This window comes from Microcaecilia unicolor, chromosome 6 (assembly GCF_901765095.1).
Source record: "Microcaecilia unicolor chromosome 6, aMicUni1.1, whole genome shotgun sequence".
In the NCBI taxonomy this organism is placed as follows: domain Eukaryota; kingdom Metazoa; phylum Chordata; class Amphibia; order Gymnophiona; family Siphonopidae; genus Microcaecilia; species Microcaecilia unicolor.
In genome coordinates this window covers 296,979,163-297,003,787 of record NC_044036.1, presented here as the reverse complement: position 1 = coordinate 297,003,787, position 24,625 = coordinate 296,979,163, and the positions used below count along the sequence as shown (strand labels likewise).

Below are 24,625 nucleotides of genomic sequence, written 5' to 3'. Positions count from 1 at the left end.
ACTTGATATACTGTCTTTCTGTGATATTTTTGCAACTGCATTCAAAGCAGTTTACATATATACAGGTACTTATTTTGTACCTGGGGCAAGGGAGGGTTAAGTGACTTGCCCAGAGTCACAAGGAGCTGCAGTGGGAATTGAACTCAGTTCCCCAAGGATCAAAGTCCACTGCACTAACCACTAGACTACTCCTCCACTAGTAACATTCCATGTAGAAGCCTGCCCTTGCAGATCAGCAGTGCGGCTGCGCAGGCTTTACGTGCAGGACGTCAGACTCACAGAAACAGAAGCCTGCGCAGCCTTGTTGCTGATCTGCAAGGGTAGGGTCCTATATGGAATGTTACTAGAGGAATAGCAACATTCCATGTAGAATCTTAGATAGTAGCAACATTCCATTTAGAATCTCAAATAGGGAAAGGGAAATGGGACTTGATATACCGCCTTTCTGAGGTTTTTGCAACTACATTCAAAACGGTTTACATATATTCAGGTACTTATTTTGTACCTGGGGCAAGGGAGGGTTAAGTGACTTGCCCAGAGTCACAAGGAGCTGCAGTGGGAATCGAACCCAGTTCCCCAGGATCAAAGTCCACTGCACTAACCACTAGGCTACTCCTCCACTTGTTAATGTTTTTAACGCATGTTAACCATGTACGTGCCTATAATATCCTTGTAGGCACCTACATGGTTAGTGTGCGCGGTAAGTGTAAGAGCGCTAAAAACACTAACGCACCTTAGTAAACAGGACCATTAATTTGTAATTTTTCATTTTGTATTTATCTTTTCATAACTTTATATTCTTTATTTTAGGGTTGCATTTCGATTAAAAATTTGTAATTGCGATTAATCATGTGATTAAAGGTGGGGTGGGGGGTGGTTTCCCTGCCACAGTGGGGGAAAAAATTACATATATAGCATACCTTTAATCGTGCAATTAATTGCAATTACAATTCTTATTGTGATGCAGACTTTATTTAAGACTGTGATGACTGAAATTTGAACAGACACACTTTAGTGTCAAGGAGCTGATGAAGTCCAGCAGTGGCCCTGCCCTCTAATGGCTTTAAGATGGAGCAAGCTGATTCAGTGTCCTGTGGGCTGCTTAATACTGACCTGTAGTTGTTCTCCTGTTCAACCCTGGGAACAGTCTTAACTACAAAACAGACTGGGAGCTGGTTGGGAGAAGTGAGAGGTAGAGAGGGAAAACTTGAGCCAGAGAAGGAGCCAGGCCCGTGAAAGCAAGACAGGGGTCTTGCTGAGTGCTGGAGCAAAAGAAAACTGGGTCTCAAGGTTTAAGCTTTGGGGGGGGGGGGGGCGGAGGGTTCAGATAGAGAGATGGAGGTCTTGCTGTGGGAGGATTGAGAAAGAAAGAAAGCTGGTATAGGGGTTTTGAGTGTGGAGGAGGCTGAGCAAGAGCAAAAACCCTGTTGTGTACTGAGGGAGATCAAGCCGAGAGAAGGATAGAGGGAGTGGTAGAGTCAGTGGAACAAGGTCAGGACATAAGATGGGGGAATATTGCACATAAAAAATTGTACAGAATTCTGCATCTTTCAGTAATGTTTTTCTATATTGCATCTTCAACGAATTATTAGTTAAATGAAGTGATTAGAACAAGTCTAAACAAAATAGATAAATTATCAAGATAGCCATTGAGTTTCGCTCCTACCTCAATAATTTTTAAGGCCTTCTTGCCCCACCCCTAACCTGCGAATCGGTTCATGCAGCTATTTAAATGGCCATATAGTATCTGTATAACTTTAAAAAAAACACATGGATAGGCAAATTTTGAATTCAGCAGCTACCAGTGAACTCATTTGTTGTGAATATTGGCCTGTAGTTGTCTAAGTAGGCCACACAAAGAGCAAGTGTATCTTGAAATATCTAACTTGGATGGCTCAAGTTAAAAGTGGATATCCTTCACCACTGCTTACATGTATAATTTAAAAATCTCTAAGCTAGATATATCAAATTAAAAATTCTCTGTGCAGCTGAATATTGATCTCTTTCTGTACTAGTTTTGATTTTGATTTTTCTTTGTTACTTTTGCTTCCAGGTGTGGACGTTCTTCAAAGACTGGGCCTTATGAGAAACCAAACGTCGAGTGGGTGGTCCTCACTGTGCTCTGTGCCTCAGGGGGTCATTCCTTTCAAATCAGGAGTTCTTTTCACACAGAAAACACTCATCAAGGCACCGATCAGAACAGTTCTTCCTGCTTCTTTTGACACAAACGTGTTCCTGGTGCTGAGTTTGTGTTCCCACCGCGTTAACAATGCTTTTTTATTTACTGTCAAAAGTAAAAGGCATAAACTGCAGCTAGGGGTCCAGTTCGTCCCAAATAAAGTAATAGTATATATAGGTCATAAACAGTCTGTATATTTTGATTACAATATTCATAACGGGCAGTGGCATAATCTCGCTATTGACATCAGAGACCAGCAGGTCACATTATTTACTTCTTGTGGTAAAGAAAGTGCACATGCAGATTTGCTCTTGAAAAAAGATGAGTCTTTTGATCCAGAAGGATCTTTCCTGTTAGGAAAAGTGAACAAACACTCGGTACAGTTTGAAGGTGCCATTTGCCAGTTTGACATCTATCCATCCGCCAAGCGGGCTCATAATTACTGCAGATACCTGAAGAAACGGTGTAGACAGATGAACACTTATTGGCTGAATTTCCTTCCGCCAGTTTCATTCTTCCCCAGAGATGTAAATACTACGCACTGTACTACTCCAAAAACTGAGTATCCACTGAAGAATTTGATTAGCTTGACCACAGGGATCCCTCTAGGGATCCTTGCTACTATGGTACCATTCAGAAATAGAGAAGCATTGGCAGTACAGACTCAACTGTCATCTCTGAGACTAACCACCAGATCAACTGCTCTTAAGACAATCCCATCTTCCATTTTTGCTAGAAATATATCCCAGCCACCAGTCAGCAGCCAGATGATGACAACTACACTTGCCCTTAGAGTACATCAGCCTACGTCTACTAAAAGAGAAGAAAAAAATAATTCTGTCAGAGTTCTGCCCGATTTCCGCAATGCAACCAGCCACAGGAAAAAGTCGGAGCAAGAGGTCAGAAAGAAATTAGACCAAAGGAAACTCATCAAGCCCCACGGGACATACAGTCCTGTAAAGCTGGTCAGAAATAATTCAGGGAACCTAACTAAGGATTTCTACTCAACGGCCCATAAACCAAACTTGGAAACTATGATGGATGGAATTGTTCAAAAAAAGCAGCAATCACAGTGGAATAAAAAATTATATCCAACTGTATTTTCATTTCTTTACACCAAACCAGCATTGGAATCCATTTATTCCACCACCAGAGCCAGTCAACACTTGAGCAATATTGCAACTGATTCTTATATGCTGTTTGGATTCACTGAGCCTACCCAGTTTCCTCTTTTAATGGGACCTCCAGGACAGAAAGGAGACCAAGGTCCTTCAGTAAGTGATAGCTCAGTGTTTGTAGTGATACTTTAAGCAAGATGACAGGCACAGCTGTAATAACATTAGAAAATAAACTGATTGAAATAATATTTATAGCTGCTACAGAACAGTAGAATATTACATGCGGATAAGCATTTGAGGTAGGCAGTTAACGGTGATCCTTTTTAAAGGCTCAAACAAAACTCAAGAGTTGAAAGAAATAGTGCTGGTCAATATTGCATTTGTATGCAATGAATTGGATTGTTACATTATATTTATATTTTCATGTTTTATTTAAGGGCATTTTAACTAAAATACTAGCCGTTGAGCCTGTGAAAACGGGCTACTTTTGGAATGGGGGGGGTTTCCGAGCTCCCCCCCACCCGGAGTCGCTGCCGCCGCCCCTCCACCCGGCCCGAGCAGCACTGTAAACTTACATCAGCACGCAGCAGCAGGCACATCAGCAAAGCTGCCATCGGGGCAGGCTTCCTTCTCTGCCTGTGTCCCGCCCTCGTGTGATGTAACGTCGGCGAGGGCGGGACAAAGGCAGAGAAGGAAGCCCGCCCCAACGGCAGCTTTGCTGATGTGCCTGCTGCTGCGTGCTGATGTAAGTTCACAGTGCTCGGGCCAGATGGAGGGGCAGCGGCGACTCTGGGGGAGGGGGAGCGGTTCCGACGTCTGCAGCATGCCAGTAGAGACTTCCCTCTCTGTCCCGCCCCCATCATCACATATTGAAGCGGGGCAGAGAGGGAAGTCTCTACTGCGCATTTGCGAGTGAGTACGGTCACTAGCCGTTTATATGTTTGATGGTTGGATTTGCAGTTATTTATTTATTTATTTTTGTTACATTTGTACCCTGCGCTCTCCCACTCATGGCAGGCTCAATGCGGCTTACATGGGGCAATGGAGGGTTATCGCATGTTTAATGCAAAAATGAATATGTGGTAACTGCAAAGCCATTGCAGTAAATGCAGGGGGTGTTCAGCATCTGTCCTGCATTTATCACACCAGGCAGATGCTTACTGCACCGCATGGCACTATGTTAAATGCAGTTGCATTCCTCTCCCCAGTCCTCCAGTCACACGTGCAACCCCCAACAACACCCATTCTCTACCCCACACCCCCGATCCATATTTAAAGAGCCCCCTTGCACCACGATCCATATTTTAACCCCCTCCAAACCCCAATCCATATTCAGAGCCCCCCTTGCACATCTCAGTCCAACCCGGCAGACTTACCCTACCCTCTCCTGTAAAACCTCACTCCTGACACTTAAACCCCGCCCCAGTGCTCTACCCTCCCTCCACCCTGACCCTTCCTGGGACCTACTCAGGGGAGGTCTTCTGATCTATAAATTTAATCCGCCTGCACCCATTCTGCTCAGGTTGATATCTCCTCCAATACTAACCTGCCCTCTAGTGGTAACAGCAGCCTTAACCAGCACCACCAGCTACAGTAACTGTATTGATTGTATTTATTCCAGTCAGAGTGTATTAGTTGATTATAATTGCCTATTTTATTAGAGAGAAAAACAAAACTGTACCATATTGGGTCAGTACCTCTGTTTAAGTCTCTGGTAAGACCTTATTTAGAATACTGCGTAGAGATCTAGAGGTCACATATTAAAAATGGAGGAGTGGCCTAGTGGTTAGAGTGGTGGACTTTGGTCCTGGGAACTGGGTTCGATTCCCACTGCAGGCACAGGCAGCTCCTTGTGACTCTGGGCAAGTCACTTAACCCTCCATTGCCCCAGGTGCAAATGAGTACCTGTATATAATATGTATCCCAAAAAGGCTTTTATATATCCAGTTACAAATTATTTAAAGACTTAATCACATTTTTTGCAGAACAATCAGTGTCATGTATTCAAACACTCTTATCTTCAAGTCAGGTCTTATATCTTTCAATTCATCTCATAAAGGTTTCCCAAGAAATATGTAAGCCGCATTGAACCTGCTATGAGTGGGAAAGCGCGGGGTACAAATGTAAGAAAAAAATGACATAAACAGGATGCAGCTGGTTCAGAGTGTGGCTACTAAAATGGTCAGTGATCTTTTTCATAAAGTGTGGGGGAGACAGAATTAAAGATCTCAATATGTGTAATTTGGAAGAAAGTTGAGAGGAGAGAGACTTGATAGAGCCATTTAAAACCTCCATGATATAAATGTGCAGGAGGCAAGCCTCTTTGAATTGAAAGGTAGGCTCTGGAATGCGAGACGGAAGGGTGAAGATGATTGTAGAGTTATTTAATATTCTTTCATTTTTACCTCCCCCTCTTTCCTATTTGAATATTGTAGTTCTGCCCCTCTTCCCCTGTGTCCTGTTTTGTCTATGTATATATGTTAAATTGTTTCAATGTAACTCTTAGTATCCAAGCCACCTAGACCTTTGCTCTGATAGGTGGGATAGGCAAAAAAAAAAAAAGGTATAGACTCAGGGTAATCTAACAAATTATTTCTTTATGGAAAGGGTGGTGGATGTGTGGAACGGCCTCTCAATAGAGGCGGTGGAAACAAAGACAGTATCTGAATTCAAGAAAGCATGGTACAAGGGAGAGGAAAGGACTGTAGAGATTAGTAGTTGATAAGGAATGGGCAGTCTGGGTAGGCCAGATGGTCTTTATCAGTTGTCATTTTCCATGTTTCTTCTGCTCTACTGATCATCTGGCCTCTGAGGGCCTGCTGCTGCCCCACTGATATACAGGCCATAAGCCATCATTCCTTCATTGATCTTCAGGCCATGTAAACTTCCACTGCCCCACTGATATACTGTGCTCCACAAATCTACCATTGTTTGTTAATCTTTAGGCCCCCACAGGCATGAGACTGCAGGTGACTACCTGATCTCCTGAGCTGTTTCAGCAGTTGCTGATTTTCTGGGTATTGAGCCATTTGAAAAATTCTTCTTGCAGACCCCTTGTGATGGTCTCGTGGACCACAGGTTGAATGGAAACCACTTCTATAGCAAAAAGAGGAGAGAAGGACAATTCTAGTCCTTGAGTGTCACCAGTCAGTTGTGTTTCAAGGATGTCTACAACATATTTGAATAAAATGCATTTGCATCTCATGCTTGTTTTATGGGTATTTGAAAACTCGATTGGCTTGAGGCACTTGAAGACTACCACTAGAATAGGAAGAAAAGATACAAACATTGAAATATTTTGAACTTTATGGTACTTTACTGATGTTGTTGTTGTTGTTTTCCATACAATGAAAAACTAAGTGGACAAAGGGTCATCATAGGCAAAGGGAGGAAGGCTCAAAAGGAATGTGAAAAAATACTTTTGGATGAAATACAGAATGTGAAAATCTGTGTCGCTTGTGTAAGATATAAAAAAAACAAACCCCAAACTAACAGTTATGTGAGACAGTAGCAGCTTGTGATAAAGGAGTAGATCACAGACTGGTGGAGGAAGCCTTAGTCATTGTCCAGCAGTGATATCTCATGCCTGACTTGGGATTCTCATTTGTCAGGCTCCGAAAAGAGGTGTAATTTGTGGCCCTGGGGATGAGAACTTGCTTCTACAGCTGAACTAAGTTGCGAGGGAGATGACCCCCCTCCCCCCCACACACACACACACACACTAAGGTAGTTGCAAATAAAAGCTCCTAGCACCATATCCCAGGCCTAGTTCCGACTGATCTAGAAGGCCAAAAGAGTAACAGGGAATCTGCTGGGCTAAAAACCAGTAGAGCAATCCCAAATGCGGAAAAGAAACTAGTAACAGCTGTGTTCAAACAGAAACAGCAGCAGTTTGTGATTGTGTTAAGTAGCAGAGCAATCCAAAATACTGTAGGAATGCCAGAAACAGCTGTGTGGAAATGCTGCCAGGAAGAGAATAATGTAAGGAAAGTAACAATATCAGAACATGAGACACTCCAATGTTAGACATAAGTATGTTGCACAGCTACGTTTTACATTGAGCCTATATCACAGGAAGAGCATGTAACTGGCCCCAGGATGGACTATGGGCTGTAGCTCCAGAGACATACAGATGTCAAATGGGAGACCTCTCCTTTCTTCCAGTTGAGTGTCCTGAAGGGTAGGGGAAAGATTGCTCTTCAAGGCCATAGTTTGCTGAATGTACACTCAATACTCCTAGTGTCTTTCACCCTTTCCCTCTGGTACACAGTCACTTGCCAAAAGATTGTATATAAACAAAGAACATCTACTGGATGAATTAAAAATAAAACAAAACCAAACATAAAGTTCATATATTATTTGCCCAGATAAAAGACCACACAGAACAGCCAAAATAAAAAATACTGGCTAGTTGTCTTATTTTTTCTCTGGACTCTTTTCCGCCTCCTCCTCTCAAAATCACTGATTACTCCTTCAAGGACTCCTCTCGTCTTGAACTCTCTGGATCGTTGGATAAGAACCTTTCCCTCACCTATCAACCACTCTTTGAGCAACTCCTTTTCTTGACCCTGGAGAATACTTCCAGGCACTTCTAATGGATTCCCTGATTCTCATGGAGGCTTTGGCTGGAAATCTCCTAACTTCAAGCTTTGGTAAAACACACAGCTTTTCTGTAGACTCCTGCAGTACAAACACTTTCTGTCTGGTACTCACCCCAGTTAACAGACAACATTCCACTTTCTTTCCCGAGCCAGAAAGGAGGCAAGACCCAAATGCTCCCTTTTTCTGTTATCCTGAGCCTCATTCTAATAATTAAGGGTCTACCCTTCGCACAGTCTGAGGCCCTTTCCCCTGAGCATCCAGCCTGCTTCTGGGAAGCAGAAAAGAAGCAAAAGATCTCTTCCCTCCAAAAACACCTCTAGTACTTCTGCTTAATAGACTTAGGGGGAACGTTATCCATATGGGCTGTCGTTAAGACTTGTTATTTTACTGTTAACCCCTATTATGAGTATCTAGTTCTCATTGCATAAAATGAGACCTGTAGTAAAATAGCATGAGTTAGTAGTAGAATAACATCTCTTAATGGTAGCTCACATTGATAACTACACCCCTTAATATGCTGCTACTCCAAAAATATACATCAGAGGTTTTCTGTTTTGCATATGATTCCAGTCTCCCATGTTCTCATCAGAAAACCTTCACTCTTGTATTATTCCGAGTGGGCAACTATGTGCAGATCTGGTTATATTGATTTCTTTGCTTTTAATCATTGTATCAGTCTTGTGGTACAGTATAACCTTTGTGATCTTGGGCAAATTACTTCATCAACCATTCTTCATATACAAATTTAAAACAAATCGGAAAAATATTTCTTCACCCAATGCATAATTAAACTCTGGAATTTGTTGCCGGAGAACGTGGTGAAGGTGGTTAGCTTAGCAGAGTTTAAAAAGGGGTTAGACAGTTTCCTAAAGGACATGTCCATAAACCACTACTAAATGGACTTGGGAAAAATCCACAACTCCAGGAATAACGTGTATAAAATGTTTGTACGTTTGGGAAGCTTGCCAGGTGCCCTAGGCCTGGATTGGCCGCTGTCGTGGACAGGATGCTGGGCTCAGTGGACCCTTGGTCTTTTCCCAGTGTGGCATTACTTATGTACTTATGTAAGTTGTGAGCCCACTTGGGCAGGAAAATAACTCATGTACCTGAATGTAACTCATTTGGGCTTGAATTTGGAAAAGGCAGATAATAAATCTAAACCCCAAATCCTAATCTAAAATCTATGAGGTTAATTTTCAAAATCTTTTACCATAGGTGGTTGATGACTTAGCTGTTTGAGGAGGCTAGTGTGAAGTGGGCCAGGGGCAGGGTGGGATGGGGCATGGCAAAACTAGTTAAAATCCTTGGGCTTGGCGGGGAGCAACACTTATGTGAACAGTAAATGGACAGTGGGAGCACTCAAATCCATGTATACACCCTCCTTGCATTTATGCACTATCCCCGGATTCTGTATAGCGTGTCTAGAAATCCGCACCAAAATCCAGGTTATTCTATTACAACGTGCATAACTTAATTGGCTTAACAAGCTAATCAGCATTGATAACAGCAGTTAATAAGCAATAATGAGCACTAATTGGCAATAAATAGAATTTGTGCACACAACTCACTAAGCATATTCTGCAATGAACTACGCCAAAATTCTAATGTGCACAGTTCAAAAGGGGCGTGGCTATGGGCGGGGAAATGGGCATTCCATGGGCGTTGCCAAATTTACACGCGTAGTTAAAGAATATTGCCCAGTGGGCTTAAATCTAGCTCAGGGGTTTATGCCACAGTTTTGTTGGTGTAAATGGAGGCGTGTAGTTTTAGTCACTGGGATATCAACTAAGCGTATTCTATATACTATGCCTAAATCTAGGCGCCGCTTATAGAATACGTTTAGATGGCAATGTTTATCACGCAGATTTTTTAAGGCGCCTTATATAGAATCTGGCCCTATTTTGGCCAATGCTATAGAGTGTGCCAGAATTTAGGCACCAAAATGCAGGGAACTGAGAGTGAATTCTGTAAGGACATCTGGGCACCCAAATTCCAGTACAGAATAATAGCGTAAGGCAACATTTACATGCTAACATTTAGATGTGCTCACTTACACTGCAGGTGTACATGTGTGTGCCTCATTGTATCATTTTATCATGTAAATGGAAGTAGGCTACACCCTATGCATATAGATGTTTGACAAACTCATGCCCCTCCCCCTGTGCATGCATTTATGTGTTATTCCCTGGATTCTATATATGGTACCTGAAAATCTGCGCAGAAACTGTATTCTGTAACAATGCACATAACTTAATTGGTTAACTAGCTAATCATCACTGTTAATTGGATGCTTACAAGTAATTAGCACTAATTGGCATTGAGATTTAAGCGCACGACTCACTAAGTGTATTCTATAATGTGGTATGTGTAAATTCTAAGTCGCATAGTTGAAAAGGAGCCTTGGCCATTGGTGGGGCATGGGTGTTTCTAAAACCTATGTGCATTATTATAGAATCCACCTGCTCTGCGCCTAATTTAGGCATCGGGAGTTACGCCATATTTATTATTTTTTATTATTTGTTACATTTGTATCCCACATTTTCCCACCTATTTACAGGCTCAATGTGGCTTACATATTACCGTAGCGGTGTTCGTCGGTTCTGGTCTGAACAAATACATAGTGTGCAGAAGTACAAGGTGTGATTGTGGTAGAATATGGTTCATATATGTTAGCTATATTGGGAAACATTCGGTAGGAGGAGGAAGATTGGGGTGAGTCCAGAAAGTTCTTGGTGTTGTTGTGTAGCAGGTTCTCTGGTTCTTATGTTGGGTTGGTGGGGTATGCTTTTTGGAACAAGTTCATTTTTAGTTTTTTCCAGAACTTTAGTAACATAGTAACATAGTAGATGACGGCAGAAAAAGACCTGCACGGTCCATCCAGTCTGCCCAAGAAGATAAATTCATATGTGCTACTTTTTTTATTTGTACTGTCCTCTTCAGTGCACAGACCGTATAAGTCTGGCCAGCCCTATCCCCGCCTCCCAACCACCAACCCCGCCTCCCAACCACCAGCTCTGGCACAGACCGTATAAGTCTGTCCAGCACTATCCCCGCCGCCCAACCACCAGCCCCGGCACAGACCATATAAGTCTGCCCAGCACTAGTCCTGCCTCCCAACCACCAGCCCCAGCACAGACCATATATGTCTGCCCACACTAGCCCCGCCTCCCAACCACCAGCTCTGCCACCCATTCTAGGCTAAGCTCCTGAGGATCCCTTTCTTCTGCACAGGATTCCTTTATGTTTATCCCACGCATGTTTGAATTCCGTTACCGTTTTCATCTCCACCACCTCCCGCGGGAGGGCATTCCAAGCATCCACCACCCTCTCCGTGAAAAAATACTTCCTGACATTCTTCTTGAGTCTGCCCCCCTTCAATCTCATTTCATGCCCTCTCGTTCTACCGCCTTCCCATCTCCGGAAAAGGTTCGTTTGCGGATTAATACCTTTCAAATATTTGAACATCTGTATCATATCACCCCTGTTCCTCCTTTCCTCCAGGGTATACATGTTCAGGTCCGCAAGTCTCTCCTCATACGTCTTGTAAAGCAAATCCCATACCATCCTCGTAGCTTTTCTTTGCACCACTTCAATTCTTTTTACATCCTTAGCAAGATACGGCCTCCAAAACTGAACACAATACTCCAGGTATGCTGCTTTTACTGTTTTTGGAAGTGCGTTCCATAGTTGTGCGCTTAAATAGGAGAAGCTGGATGCATATATTGTTTTGTATTTGAGACCTTTGTTGTTTGGGTAGTGGAGATTAAGATAGGTTCGAGCTGATCTTGTGTTTCTGGTTGGCAGGTCTATGAGGTCTTTCATGTATTCTGGGGCTTCGCCATAGATAATTTTATGGACCATAGAGCAGGTTTTGAAGGCAATACATTCTTTGATTGGGAGCTAGTGGAGTTTTTCTCGGAGGGGTTTGGCACTTTCAAAGCGCGATTTTCCAAATATAAGCCTGGCTGCTGTGTTTAGGCATACTTTAGAGAATACACCTAGGCATAATTTTTTTCCGCATGGACTTTTCAGGCACCAGCCCTTTGCAATTTCTGCGCTTATAAAAATAGTACTGAGTGTACACCTAGCGCTTATGTATCATTCATGCATGCTAGTATTGTATAACTTTGTGTGCAAATGGTGCTTACATTTAGGCTCTAAGGTTATAGATTTGGGGGGTAACAAGAGCTCCTTTAATGCCTACAAATCATAAGTACTGTGTACTATCCTAAACTCTTTAACATCAGGAGGCAGTTTTATTGTGGAATTAGAATCAGTAGATTAAGCATAAACCCCCAGATTCTATAAAGGTTGCCCAAATTTGAATGCCCAAAATTGGGCATGGATCCCAGATCGGTGCCCAAAATAATTAGTTAATGGGATCCAGTGATATAATTATTGGGCACTGATCTAGCTACATGCTATTCTGTAATAATTGGATCGTGTGCAACTAAAAAGGGGGCGTGGCCTTGGGAGGGGCATGGGTAGGTCAGGGGCATTCACAGGAAATGTGCACAGTGTTACAGAATAACGGGGATCTGTGCCATTATTTATACCAGGTTTCAGCTGGCATTAAGTCCTTGCGCCCAAAGTTGAGCACCAAGTTCACCACTCAACGCTATTCCATTCAAATCGCTCATCCTGAAGCATCCATTAAAGATGGTGTTGAGTGCCCAATTTTATCGACACCAACTTTTCAGTGCTAATTATAGAATATGGTCTAAAATGATCAGTCAAGAGCACTATTTTCGGTTGATCAAGACTGTGTAACGCTTCTTTTAGACATACCACATCCAATATATGTGCTGAGGCATTGGTATGCTCTGTGATTACATGTGACCAAGCCATTGCGCACGTCACTGGTAAGAAATTATCATTGGCTGCATCCAGTAGCACTTAGGTGTCTACCCTGAATTTACCTTTCATAAGCACATAAGTACCGCCATACTGGGAAAAGACCAAGGGTCCATCAAGCCCAGCATCCTGTTTCTGACAGCGGCCAATCCAGGCTTCAAGAACCTGGCAACCCCCCCCCCCCCAAAAAAAAAAAAAATTCATAATGTTCAATGGACTTTTCCTTCAGGAATCTGTCCAAACCCCCCTTAAACTCCGTAAGGCCAGTCACTGCCACCACATTATCCGGCAATGAGTTCCAGAGTCCAACTACACGCTGAGTAAAGAAAATCTTTCTCCTATTTGTTTTAAATCTACCATATTCTAGCTTCATCTTGTGTCCCCTTGTTCTATTATTGTTTGAAAGTGTAAACAAACGCTTCACATCTGACCGCTCTACTCCGCTCATTATTTTGTAGACTTCTATCATATCACTCCTCAGCTGCCTTTTCTTCAAGCTGAAGAGCCCTAACCTTCTCAGCCTTTCCTCATAGGGAAGTCGTTCCATACCTTTTATCATTTTCGTCGCCCTTCTCTGCACCTTCTCCAATTCCTTTATATCATTTTCTGCCTATTGAAATGCCTAATTTCTAGGAGTGAATCAGTACTTTTGCGATTAGGCAAAGCTAAAATCGGGTTCTTCCACCTTCTTCATGTTTATCTTGCACCTAAAAATATACCTACCCTATCTGCTTGTTTGAAACTTTTAATTTTAGGCAGGCCATTAGAACAATCTGATCTTGTCCCAGCTTTATCCTATTGCATGCTTGGAGATACAGTTATGATTTCCCTAAGAAAAGCAGTATACAGCTTGATGCATGCAGTGAGATTAAGTCAGAACTGGCTTAGCTCTACCCCTCTCCCCCCACCCCCGGACATGGTGCTACTATATATGGTCACTGTACTTTTAGCTAAACATTAGTCCTTCTGTTTTACTTCTCTAAGAGCCTTTGTCAAAGTGGAGTGGAAAATTTGAAATAAGGTAACATCTCGTGTCCACATAGACATTTGGAAATATATGGCACAATTTTCCACTAAAAATAGATGACTCTTAAGTCAGCAAAAGTATAAACAGTGGGGGAAACACCTAAGCTATGCATTAGTTATTCTTTTGACTTGTACAATGTGAGCTCTGTTGGAGAAAAGTGGTTATTGGCAACATGCCATCTTGGAGCAATAAATCATAAAAATATAGTAAGCAATTATTTTAACATCTATGTAGTCTGACATGACACTACCAGTGGGTCGATTTTGTGTTGGAGTTTTTTTCCATGTATCAAATACAGGTAAAGTACAAGACATGATAGATATCTTTCATCTGTTAATACTCTAGGAGTTACCATAGGCAACGACTTGACCTTCCAGAAACATATTTCATGTGTTGTACAAAAAGGCTTAAGAACATAAGTGTTGCCGTACTGGGACAGACCAAAAGTCCATCAAGCCCAGTATCCTGTTTCCAACAGTGGCCAATCCAGGTCACAAGTACCTGGCAAGATCCCAAAACAGTAAAACAGATTTTATGCTGCTTATCCTAGGAATAAGCTGTGGATTTGCCCAATAATGGATTATGGACTTTTATTTTAGGAATGTATCCAAACCTTTTTAAAACCCTGCTAAGATAACTGCTTTTACCACATTTTCTGGTAATGAATTCCAGAGTTTAATTACTCATTGAGTGAAGAAATATTTTCTCCGATTCATCTTAAGTTTACTATTTTGTAGCTTCATTGCGTGCCGCCTGGTTCTTGTATTTTTGGAAAGAGTAAATAAGAAATTCACGTCTACCCATTACACTCCACTCAGTATTGTATAGATGTCTATCATATCTCCCCTCAGCCATATCTTCTCCAAGCTGAAGAGCCCTAGCCACCTTAGCCAAGTCGTCCCATCTCCTTTATCATTTTCATCACCCTTCTCTGTACCCTTTCTAATTCCGCTATCTCTTTTTTGAGATGAGGTGACCAGAATTGCACACAGTATTCAAGGTGCGGGGTCGCACCATGGAGCAATACAAAGGCATTTTAACATTCTCGTTTTCCATTTCTTTCCTAACATTCTAGTTGCTTTCTTAGGTTTCAACGTATCATCAACGATGACACCCAGATCCTTTTCCTGGTGACTCCTAATGTGGAACCTTACATCACGTAGCTACAGTTCGGATTCCTCTTTCCCACATGCATCGCTTTGCACTTGCTCACATTATCATTTATCGTTTATTCATTTACTAGACCGTCACTTGTTACAGAAGTAAATCAGAACGATTTACAATGTAATATAACATTAAAATGTAGCATTAAAAAACAGTAAATAAACATACTCTGAAATCCATTTGTGATAGGAAAGCACAACAAAACAGACATCCTTCATCTGCCATTTGGATGCCCAGTCTCCCAGTTTCATAAGATCTTCTTTACAATTTTTCACAATCCTCCTGCAATTTAACAACTTTGAATAACTTTGCATCATCAGCAAATGTAATTACCTCACTAGTTATTCCCATCTCTAGATAATTTATAAATATGTTAAAAAGCATTAGTCCCAGCACAGACCCCTGGTGAACCCCACTCTACTCTTCTCCATTGAGAATACTGACCATTTAACCCTACTCTCTGTTTTCTATCTTTCAACCAGTTTTAATCCACAATAGGACATTACCTCCTATCCCATGACATTCTAATTTCCTCAGGAGTCTTTCATGAGGTACTTTGTCAAATGCCTTTTGAAAATACAGATACACAATATCAACCGGCTCACCTTTATCCACATGAATGTTTGGTCTTGAGCGTTTCAGCTTTACTATCAATTATGGAGTTCCTTGTATTTTTATGCTATGTTGTTTTTTTTAATTGTTTTTAATTTAAACTGTAAACCACTTTGGTTTGACTACAAGAGAAATGGTATATCAAATGTAATAAACAATAAATGAACGATAAACTATGCTTTTTCACCCTTTCAAAGAAATGTAGTAGATTAGTGAGGCAAGATTTCCCTTGACTAAATCCATGTTGTCTTTGTCTCATTAATCAATGCTTATGTATGTGCTCTGTAATTTTGTTCTTTATAATAGTCTCTACCATTTTGCCCAGCACTGACATCAGACTCACCAGTCTATAATTTCCCGGATCACCTCTGGAACCCTTTTTAAAAATATGTGTTACATTGGCCACCCTCCAATCTTCTCGTACCATGCTTGATTTTAAAGCTAAATTACATATTACTAAGAATAGCTCTGCAAGTTAATTTTTCAATTCTATCAGGCTTATCTTGAGACAAATTTTGATTCATCCAAAAGTTCCTGGATACACAAATTGTATGATCCTAATACATGGTCTTGGGATCAGTCAACTCGATTATTGCAATTTTTCTCTTTCAGGGTCTTAAATTTCACTGACTTAAAGGGCTCCAGAACCTTGCTATAAAATTAATTCATGGAGCAAAGCACTCTCATCACATTACTTCTTTTTGAACTACCTTCAGAATTGCCTTCAAAATCTTAATATTATTAATCCATTGGATCTTTTACTTTAGTTTCCCCATTATTCTTTATCCTGTCTCTTATGTAAAAATCATTTTTCTTGAAGCTCAATATGATGCATCTTAACAAGCTTTGAAAGATTTGGTATTACATTAGAGGAGTGGCCTAGTGGTTAGAGTTCCAGCCTAGACATCCGCAGGTGCCTGGTTAAATCCCACTGCTGTTCCTTGTAATCTTGGGCAAGTCACTTAACCTTCCATTGCTTCAGCTACACAATGCCCAGTGTACCTGAATGTAACTCACCTTATGTTACTACTGAATAAGCAAAAATCCAATATAATTTTTATCCTCCCACACCTGCCTTAGGTGTTCCCCCCCCCCCCCCCCCCCCCACCTCCTGATTGGGCCCTTTTACTAAGCAACTCTAAAAAGTAGCCTTCGTTAGCCCCATCGAGGATCTTTCATGCATGCTAAGGCCAGTGCCATAGCGAGGGCGGCTGACACCCGGGGCGGGGTGCTGCTGCACTCCCCCCCCCCCCGGGTGCAGCACGGCGCACCCCCCCTCCGGCACGCACCCTCCCCCGGAGCGCATTCTTACTTAGTTTAGAAGCGATCTTACTTAGTTTAGAAGCGAGGGGTGGGCGGGAGGGCCGATCCGCCCCCGAGTCCACGTCGCTGGGAGCTTTGTTGGCTCCATTGGTTCCTTTCTCTCTCTGCCCCGGAACAGGAAGTAACCTGTTCCGGGGCAGAGGGAGCAAGGAGCCAACGGAGTTGACACCCCCCCCAGCGGCGTGCACCCGGGGCGGACCGCCCCACCGCCCCCCCCTTCCTACACCACTGGCTAAGGCCACTTTTAGTGCTGCTGGTAAATGGCTGATTTTTCGATTTTTGCAATAATGGCCACACACTAATTTTCCCATTAGCACGTGGCTATTAGTGCATGAGCACTTACGGACAACGATTTTGGTAGTGATAAGGGCTCACGCACTACTGCGCTAATCAGTTAGGGGCCCTTTTACCAAGCTGTACCTAAGGGCTCCCGAGCTAAGCCAGCGATAACCACCATGCAAAAAAATCAAGCCCTATTTTCCCCAGCGTGGGAAATGGTGCACACTGGAGCTGGAACTACTGCTGGTGCCCATGTTGGTCTGGCAGTAGATCCAAATTGGCGCACAGTAAGCCCACATTGCGGCTGTGTTAATTTTGTTCAAATACTGGGTGATGTGACATGGTAGTGGGTAGTACTTAATCCATGTTGGCTTTGAGGGGCATTTTCGAACGGGGACGCCCATCTCTTAGGACATCCCCACGAAGGGACGGGGCATCCCGTATTATCGAAACAAGATGGTGCCTCCATCTTTCATTTTGATAATACGGCCGGGGCCGCCCAAATCTCAATATTTAGGTTGACCTAAGGGATGGTCAACCTAAATGTTGAGATGGTCGACCTTAGAGATGGACGACCTCGGTTTTCGCCGATAATGGAAACCGAGGACGCCCATCTCAAAAACGACCAAATGCAAGCCCTTTGGCCTTGGGAGGAGCCAGCATTCATAGTGCACTGGTCCCCCTCACATGCCAGGACACCAACCGGGCACCCTAGGGGGCACTGCAGTGGACTTCACAAATTGCTCCCAGGTGCATAACTCCCTTACCTTTAGTGCTGAGCCCCCCCAAAACTCACTCCCCACAACTGTACACCACTACCATAGCCCTAAGGGGTGAAGGGGGGCACCTAGATGTGGGTACAGTGGGTTTTGGAGGACTCACATTTACCACCACAAGTGTAACAGGTAGGGGGGGATGGGCCTGGGTCTGGCTGCCTGAAGTGCACTGCACCCACTAAAAACTGCTCCAGGGACCTGCATACTGCTGTGATGGAGCTGGATATGACATTTATTTCTGGCATAGCGGCTGGAAAAATGTTTTTTCATTTTTTTGGATGGGAGGGGTTGGTGACCACTGGGGGAGTAAGGGGAGGTGATCCCCAATTCCCTCTGGTGGTCATCTGGTTAGTTCGGGCACCTTTTCGAGGCTTGCTCGTGAAAAATATTGGACCAAGTAAAATCGGCCAAATGCTCGTCAGGGACACCCTTCTCTTAACCACACCCCCATCCTGCCTTTGGTACATTGCCGACACTCCCCCGTGAACTTAGGTCGTCCCCGCGACGGAAAGCAGTTGAGGACGCCCAAAATCGGCTTTCGATTATACCGATTTGGGGGACCCTGAGAGAAGGATGCTCATCTCCTGATTTGTGTCAGAAGATGGGCGTCCTTCTCTTTCGATTATGCTGCTGCTAGTCTCATTAATCCATTAATCATTATTTTGTCAGTCTGCTGTCAGGTATGTACAGATGTTGACTTTGGGGCCCTTTTACTAAGCTGCGTAGGTGCCTATGCGTACCCAACATATACCAATTTGGAACTACCACGTGGGTCGGGTGGTAATTTCATTTTTTACTTTCATCCACTACATGCACCAGAAAATTTCTGGCGCACGGTGCTAACTGGGCAGTAATCGGCAGTGTACCGCTAAGTCAATGGGTGGTGGTAAGGTCTCAGGCCCAAAATGGACGTGTGCATTTTGCCACACATTCATTTTCGGCCAAAAAAAAGGGGCTTTTTTTTGCAGGTGCGCAGAAAAATGGACCTGCATGCGTCTACACCAGAGCAGGCCATTTTTCAGTGCATCTTAGTAAAAGGACGCCTTTGTTTTGTGTGACCGTAGTTTTCAATGAGCGGTTTTCATGTTTTAAAAATCAAAGTTATGTTCACTGTCACTTTTTATTTAGTATTATCATGTTGTTTTCATTTTTATTGTTGAATAGTGTTGGCTGCAAGTCGATATACAGCAGTCCCCAGGCTGCTGGCAAAGTCACAATTAAATGACCTTGATGTCAGCATTCAGTTTTAATATCTGAGTATTTATTACCGCTGAAGATTTCTCCTTTTCAAGATAGGAAGCTGCCACTATTCTTTTAAGGTATATAAAATATTGAGTGAAGTGTAACAGGTGGATGTGAAGTGTCTGTTCATGCTTTCCAAAAATACTAGGACTAGGGGGCATGCGATGAAACTACAGTGTAGTAAATTTAAAACAAATGGGAGAAAATGTTTCTTCACCCAACGTGTAATTAAACTCTGGAATTCGTTGCCGGAGAATGTGGTGAAGGCGGTTAGCTTAGCAGAGTTTAAAAAGGGGTTAGACGGTTTCCTAAAGGACAAGTCCATAAACCACTACTAAATGGACTTGGGAAAAATCCACAATTCCAGGAATAACATGTATAGAATGTTTGTACGTTTGGGAAGCTTGCCAGGTGCCCTTGGCCTGGATTGGCCGCTGTTGTGGACAGGATGCTGGGCTCGATGGACCTTTGGTCTTTTCCCAGTGTGTCATTACTTATGTACTTATGTAAGTTGTGCGAAGGGTTTCCCTGGTGAGTTTTTTTTTTTTGTTACATGTACTTTTTGTCACAGCATTGATATTGGCTAGTGCTGTGTAGCTCGTACAGTGCTTGAGCTAGTTTTCAATTTTGGTACTTTTAACAGGAGTGTGCAGTAGCTGTCACAGTTTTAAAGCAATATTGTGGGCGCTTCGGAATGTTGATAGACACTCTGAGTGCTTGATTTTAAGAGGTTGAGTTTCATAGAATTTCCAGTGAGGAACAACTGTAATTTTAGGCACAGTGATGCTCTCTTTGGTTTTTTAATGTGGTTCCATAATGGTCAGTCACAGGGCTTTGTTGTTATTGAGGGGCCCCTCTTACTAAAGGGTTGGTGTGCAGCAACAGGAGCCCGGCGGTAGTTCCCACCCCCAGCCCATACCATTTCTGGTTACCGCCGGGTTGTGCTCCCCCCGAAATGGCCGCGCAGCAAGTGGTTCACTTACCGTACGGCCATTTCTTTTGGAGAAAAAAAAGACAGCCTTTTACCTGCTGCAGTAAAAGTGGGCCTCAGCGCACATCAAAAGCACACGCTGACGCTAGCGCAGGCCCCCTTTTACTGTAGCTTAGTAAAAGGGCCCCTTAGTGTTTTGGCTAGTTTTTTTTTTATTATTATTTTGACTATTCTGGACTTCTGATATGTTATTTTGCCCCATTTAGCAGTTCTCTTTGTGTTGCAGTTTTGATGATATTACTGAGGTTATTATATAGACAATTTAGCATTTTACTTTATGTTGATGTAACGGTTTATTAACATCAATAGTTATATATATATATATATATATATAACCAGGAAGCATGCTCATATTGTGAACCTTTATGGTTACTCACGCCTTGATACAGCGTTACTAGCGAAACCTTGGCCGAAGTCAGTGTGTTTGACCGATGACCCACTTGTTGCTGTGCACCTGCACTTGAAAGCTAAGTTACTCTTTTAACTTTCACATGCTGTATGGATTCCGAGCTGATTCTGTTGAGCTTTTAGCATCTTTTCATTTTGGAACTAAAGGGTTTTTGCCTATGCTATTTATTTATTTGCTGCATTTGTATCCCACATTTTCCCACCTATTTGCAGGCTCAATGTGGCTTACATTATACAGCAATGGCATCACCAATAACAGAGTAAGAGGTTCAGCATATTGTTACAATTAATGTACAAGAATAACAGGTAGGTAGGGTAAATAAAATGATAATACATAACATGCAAGTGAGAGTAGGAAAAAGTGTAATGTTCAATAATGATAATATGATAAAATAATCAAATCAGAAGGGATCAATATTGGTTGGTTCTGATATAGATTAGGAAACAAGTAATTAAGGAGGATTCTTTCTGTAATATAATTCCCAGCAGAAGTTTTCTCAACCCTTGTTATTATTAAATGACTACTTGGGTTGGAGGTTGGGACTAAATGCAGAGGCGCTTCCTTTAATCCCCTATAAAACAGATGCACTCTACAGAATCTATAGTCTATTGTTGAAATTACTATATTTTGCCATTACGCGAGAGAGTTTATTAACATATTTTTTTGGATATGTGATACTAGATGATTAATTATGCATTTTTCCTACTGTATTTGATTATTGTGAAGAGCTCCACAGGGTTACGTCCTATGCTGCATTTTTCACTTCTGTTTATATGTTTCATTAGTCTTTGATATGCTTATTTTGTTCCATTATGCTATGTTTTTAATTTCTATGTATATTTTTATGGTGACAGATCCGTGACGCAGGCAGTCGCTGACACACAGGCTGTGTCAGGTCTTTTTTGAATAAATACTACTTCCTCTGCAACTTGGCTCCACCTTGTCATTCCGTCTGTGGCCAGATACACATTTTCTTCTTCTCTACAATCTTTGGGGTATGTTTACTAAGGTGCGTTAGTGTTTTTAACTCGCCTGTAAATTTAAGGCGCGTTAAATGCTAACGCACCTATACGTTTCTATGGGCGCATTAGCGTTTAACGCACGTAAACCATTTACACACATTAAAAACACTAACGCACCCATAGCACCGCTTAGTAAACATAGGCGTTTGTGTTGTTGTTTCCCTCTGATTTGCTTGGTCTGCTACACATTTTTTTCAAACCCTGTTGCTTTCAATGCCTTCTGGTGATGAGAAAATATTTCTTCTCTCAACATATAGTTAAGTTCTGGAATTCATTGTCAGAGACTATAGTAAAAGTGGTTAGCATAACAGGGTTTTAAAAAGGGTTGGCCAAGTTCCTAAACCATTATCAAGGGGGGGGGGGGGGGGGGGAATCCACTGCATGTTCCTGGGATAAGCAAAATAAAATCTGTTTTACTTTTTTGGGATCTTGCCAGGAATTTGTAACCTGAATTTGCCGCTGTTGGAAACAGAATACTCGGTTTAATAAACATTTGGCTGTCCCAGTATGGCGATGCTTATGTACTTATGACTTATCAACCCTGCCATATAAGGATACATTTTCATGTATCAATATCTATTTTCTTCACCCAGCCCATATGTTGTTTTCAGTATTTTGCATGAAATCACCCTAAGGCAAGGGTTCTTAGTCAGTGGTGCCTGCTCTTCCAAGGGATGTGAGAAGAAGTCAAATGGGATGTGGAGAAGGGTCTTGAAAGCTGAGGCAATTTATTGAAACTTTCTAGATAGTGGGAAAGCAGTTATTAGGACAGTATTGGTAGTACAGCTGTATACTACTGTAATTTTAGTGGCATGATAGCAGTTAGCAGCTAAAAGTGACATATGTAGCAGTCAGTAGTCATTAATGCACATGTGGTTTAGGAAGGGGATGCAAGGGTTTTATTGATCAGTTTAAGGGGTGCAGGAACCAAAAAATGATAAAACCTCTTGCCTATGGGATTTGTCATCTAGCATTTATTTATTTGGATTTTGCTCACTCAGGGCCGTGCCAACACGGTAAGCGAGGTAAGCATGGCAGGGGGGCGCTTCCCTCTGGGGGGCGCCGCCGCACCATGCTCACCTCGCTCGCCCTCCCCCCAACATCCCTTTTCTTTTTTTTTTTCCTTTTTAAATGTACCTCCTTGGCGGTTCTGGCAGCGCAGCGTCAATGAAGGAGGCGGCGCTCCCGACGTCGCTAGCCTTCCCTTCGCTGTGTTCCGCCTTCTTCTGACATCAGTTCCTTGACGTCAGAAGAAGGCAAAACACAGCGAAGGGAAGGCTAGCGACGTCGGGAGCGCCGCCTCCTTCACTGACACTGCGCTGCCGGAACCGCCACGGAGGTACATTTAAAAAGAAAAAAAAAGAAAAGGGATGTTGGGGGTAGAGAAGAGGGCGGGCAGTTGAACAATGGGAGCGGGAGGGCAGGGGAGAGATGAGAGCATGAATGCGAGGGGGGGTCATGGAAGGGAGAGAGGGGAATTGCTGGAAAAGGATGAATGGAGGGGGCAGGGGACAGAGGAGCATGGATGGGCATGGATTGGGAGGGCAGGGCTCAGGGAGAGAGAGGAATTGCTGGAAAAGGATGAATGGAGGGGGCAGGGGACAGAGGAGCATGGATGGGAGGGCAGGGCTCAGGGAGAGAGAGGAATTGCTGGAAAAGGATGAATGGAGGGGGCAGGGGACAGAGGAGCATGGATGGGAGGGCAGGGCTCAGGGAGAGAGGAGAAATTGCTGGACATAGAGGGGAGGGAAGAAAGATGAAGGAGATGAAATGAGGGAAAAGGAAGAGAGGAGAAAAACTGCACATGGATGAAGAAAATAGGCAGAAGCTGAGGACCAGAAATGAAGAAGAAAGAAGGAAAGGAAAGAAAAAAATGGAAAGGAAGCCCTGGAAACGGAGTTAAGAGGACTAATAGCAGCAGAATCAGATACTGGGCCAGCATGATCAGAAAAAGAAAGTCACCAGACAACAAAGGTAGAAAAAAATCATTTTATTTTCATTTTAGTGTTTGGAATATGTCCACTTTGAGAATTTACATCTGCTATCTTATTTTGCAATGTATAGCAATTTGTTTCTAAGAATATTGCTGACAATTCCTGTCAGTGTGGCAAGTGGTGAGCGATCATTTTCACGGGAGGGGAGGGGGGGAGGCGCCGCCGCCACCAACTGATAGTCTGCAGGGGGGGCGCCAACTGATAGTCTGCAGGGGGGCGCCAGAGACCCTAGGCACAGCCCTGTGCTCACTCCTTTTTCAGTAGTAGCTCAAGGTGAATTACATTCGGTGGTTCCCTGTCCTGGGAGGGCTCACAATCTAAGTTTGTACCTGAGGCAATAGAGGGTTAAGTGACTTGCCCAAGCTCACAAGGAGCAACAGTGGGATTTGAACCTGCCACCTCTGGATGTCAAGACTGGTGCTCTAACCACTAGGCCACTCCTCCACTCCATGTGTGGTAGCCCTTAAATGACTTTACTTTGCCATTGGTGGAATCTCATACTTTTCATTCCACACAATTCGTAAATAAGGAGAGCAATCAAGTTGTGTCCTATACCATCTGTGCCCCTGTTTCTATGCCCAGCTGACTGAAGAAGTTAATGGATTACTACTTATCTCTTGGCATGCAGTTCATACCCTAAACTGCTTTTCTAGCTCCAAAATACAATATATGTTCATCTCTCCTGCTCAATTGCCTCCAGGCAGAGAAGGCAAGCAATGTTATAACTTTTTAGGTCCGGGAGACTCAATTCCCCCTGGACACCCACAACAAAGGTAATCACATATGAGTTTTTCCCCTCCCTTGAAAAATACGATGTCTGTTCTATTTCTTTATCTCTTCTCCTCTGAGATACACCAATAGATTTTGGAGACGATAGAGCCATTTAGATAGGATTATCCTCTTAATCAGTTCCATCCTGACCATTAAAGATAATGGTATATCTTTCCAGCACTTCAGTCGCCTATCCATTTCTAGCAGAAGTGGCAGTACGTTCAGCTGATACAGTTTATGTATCTGGTTTGGTAAAATAATG

General features: G+C 42.8%; 1 protein-coding gene across 1 annotated transcript in view; it reads left to right on the top strand.

Annotated features, from left to right (window-relative positions):
• The window catches only part of LOC115473204 (collagen alpha-1(XXVII) chain B-like), a 252,306-nt gene that overhangs the window by 16,381 nt on the left and 211,300 nt on the right, over positions 1-24,625 (top strand). The window contains exon 3 of the mRNA XM_030207971.1: positions 2,054-3,453. Coding sequence (XP_030063831.1) covers positions 2,054-3,453 — 1,400 coding nt within the window. The remainder of the gene's footprint in view (positions 1-2,053; positions 3,454-24,625) is intronic.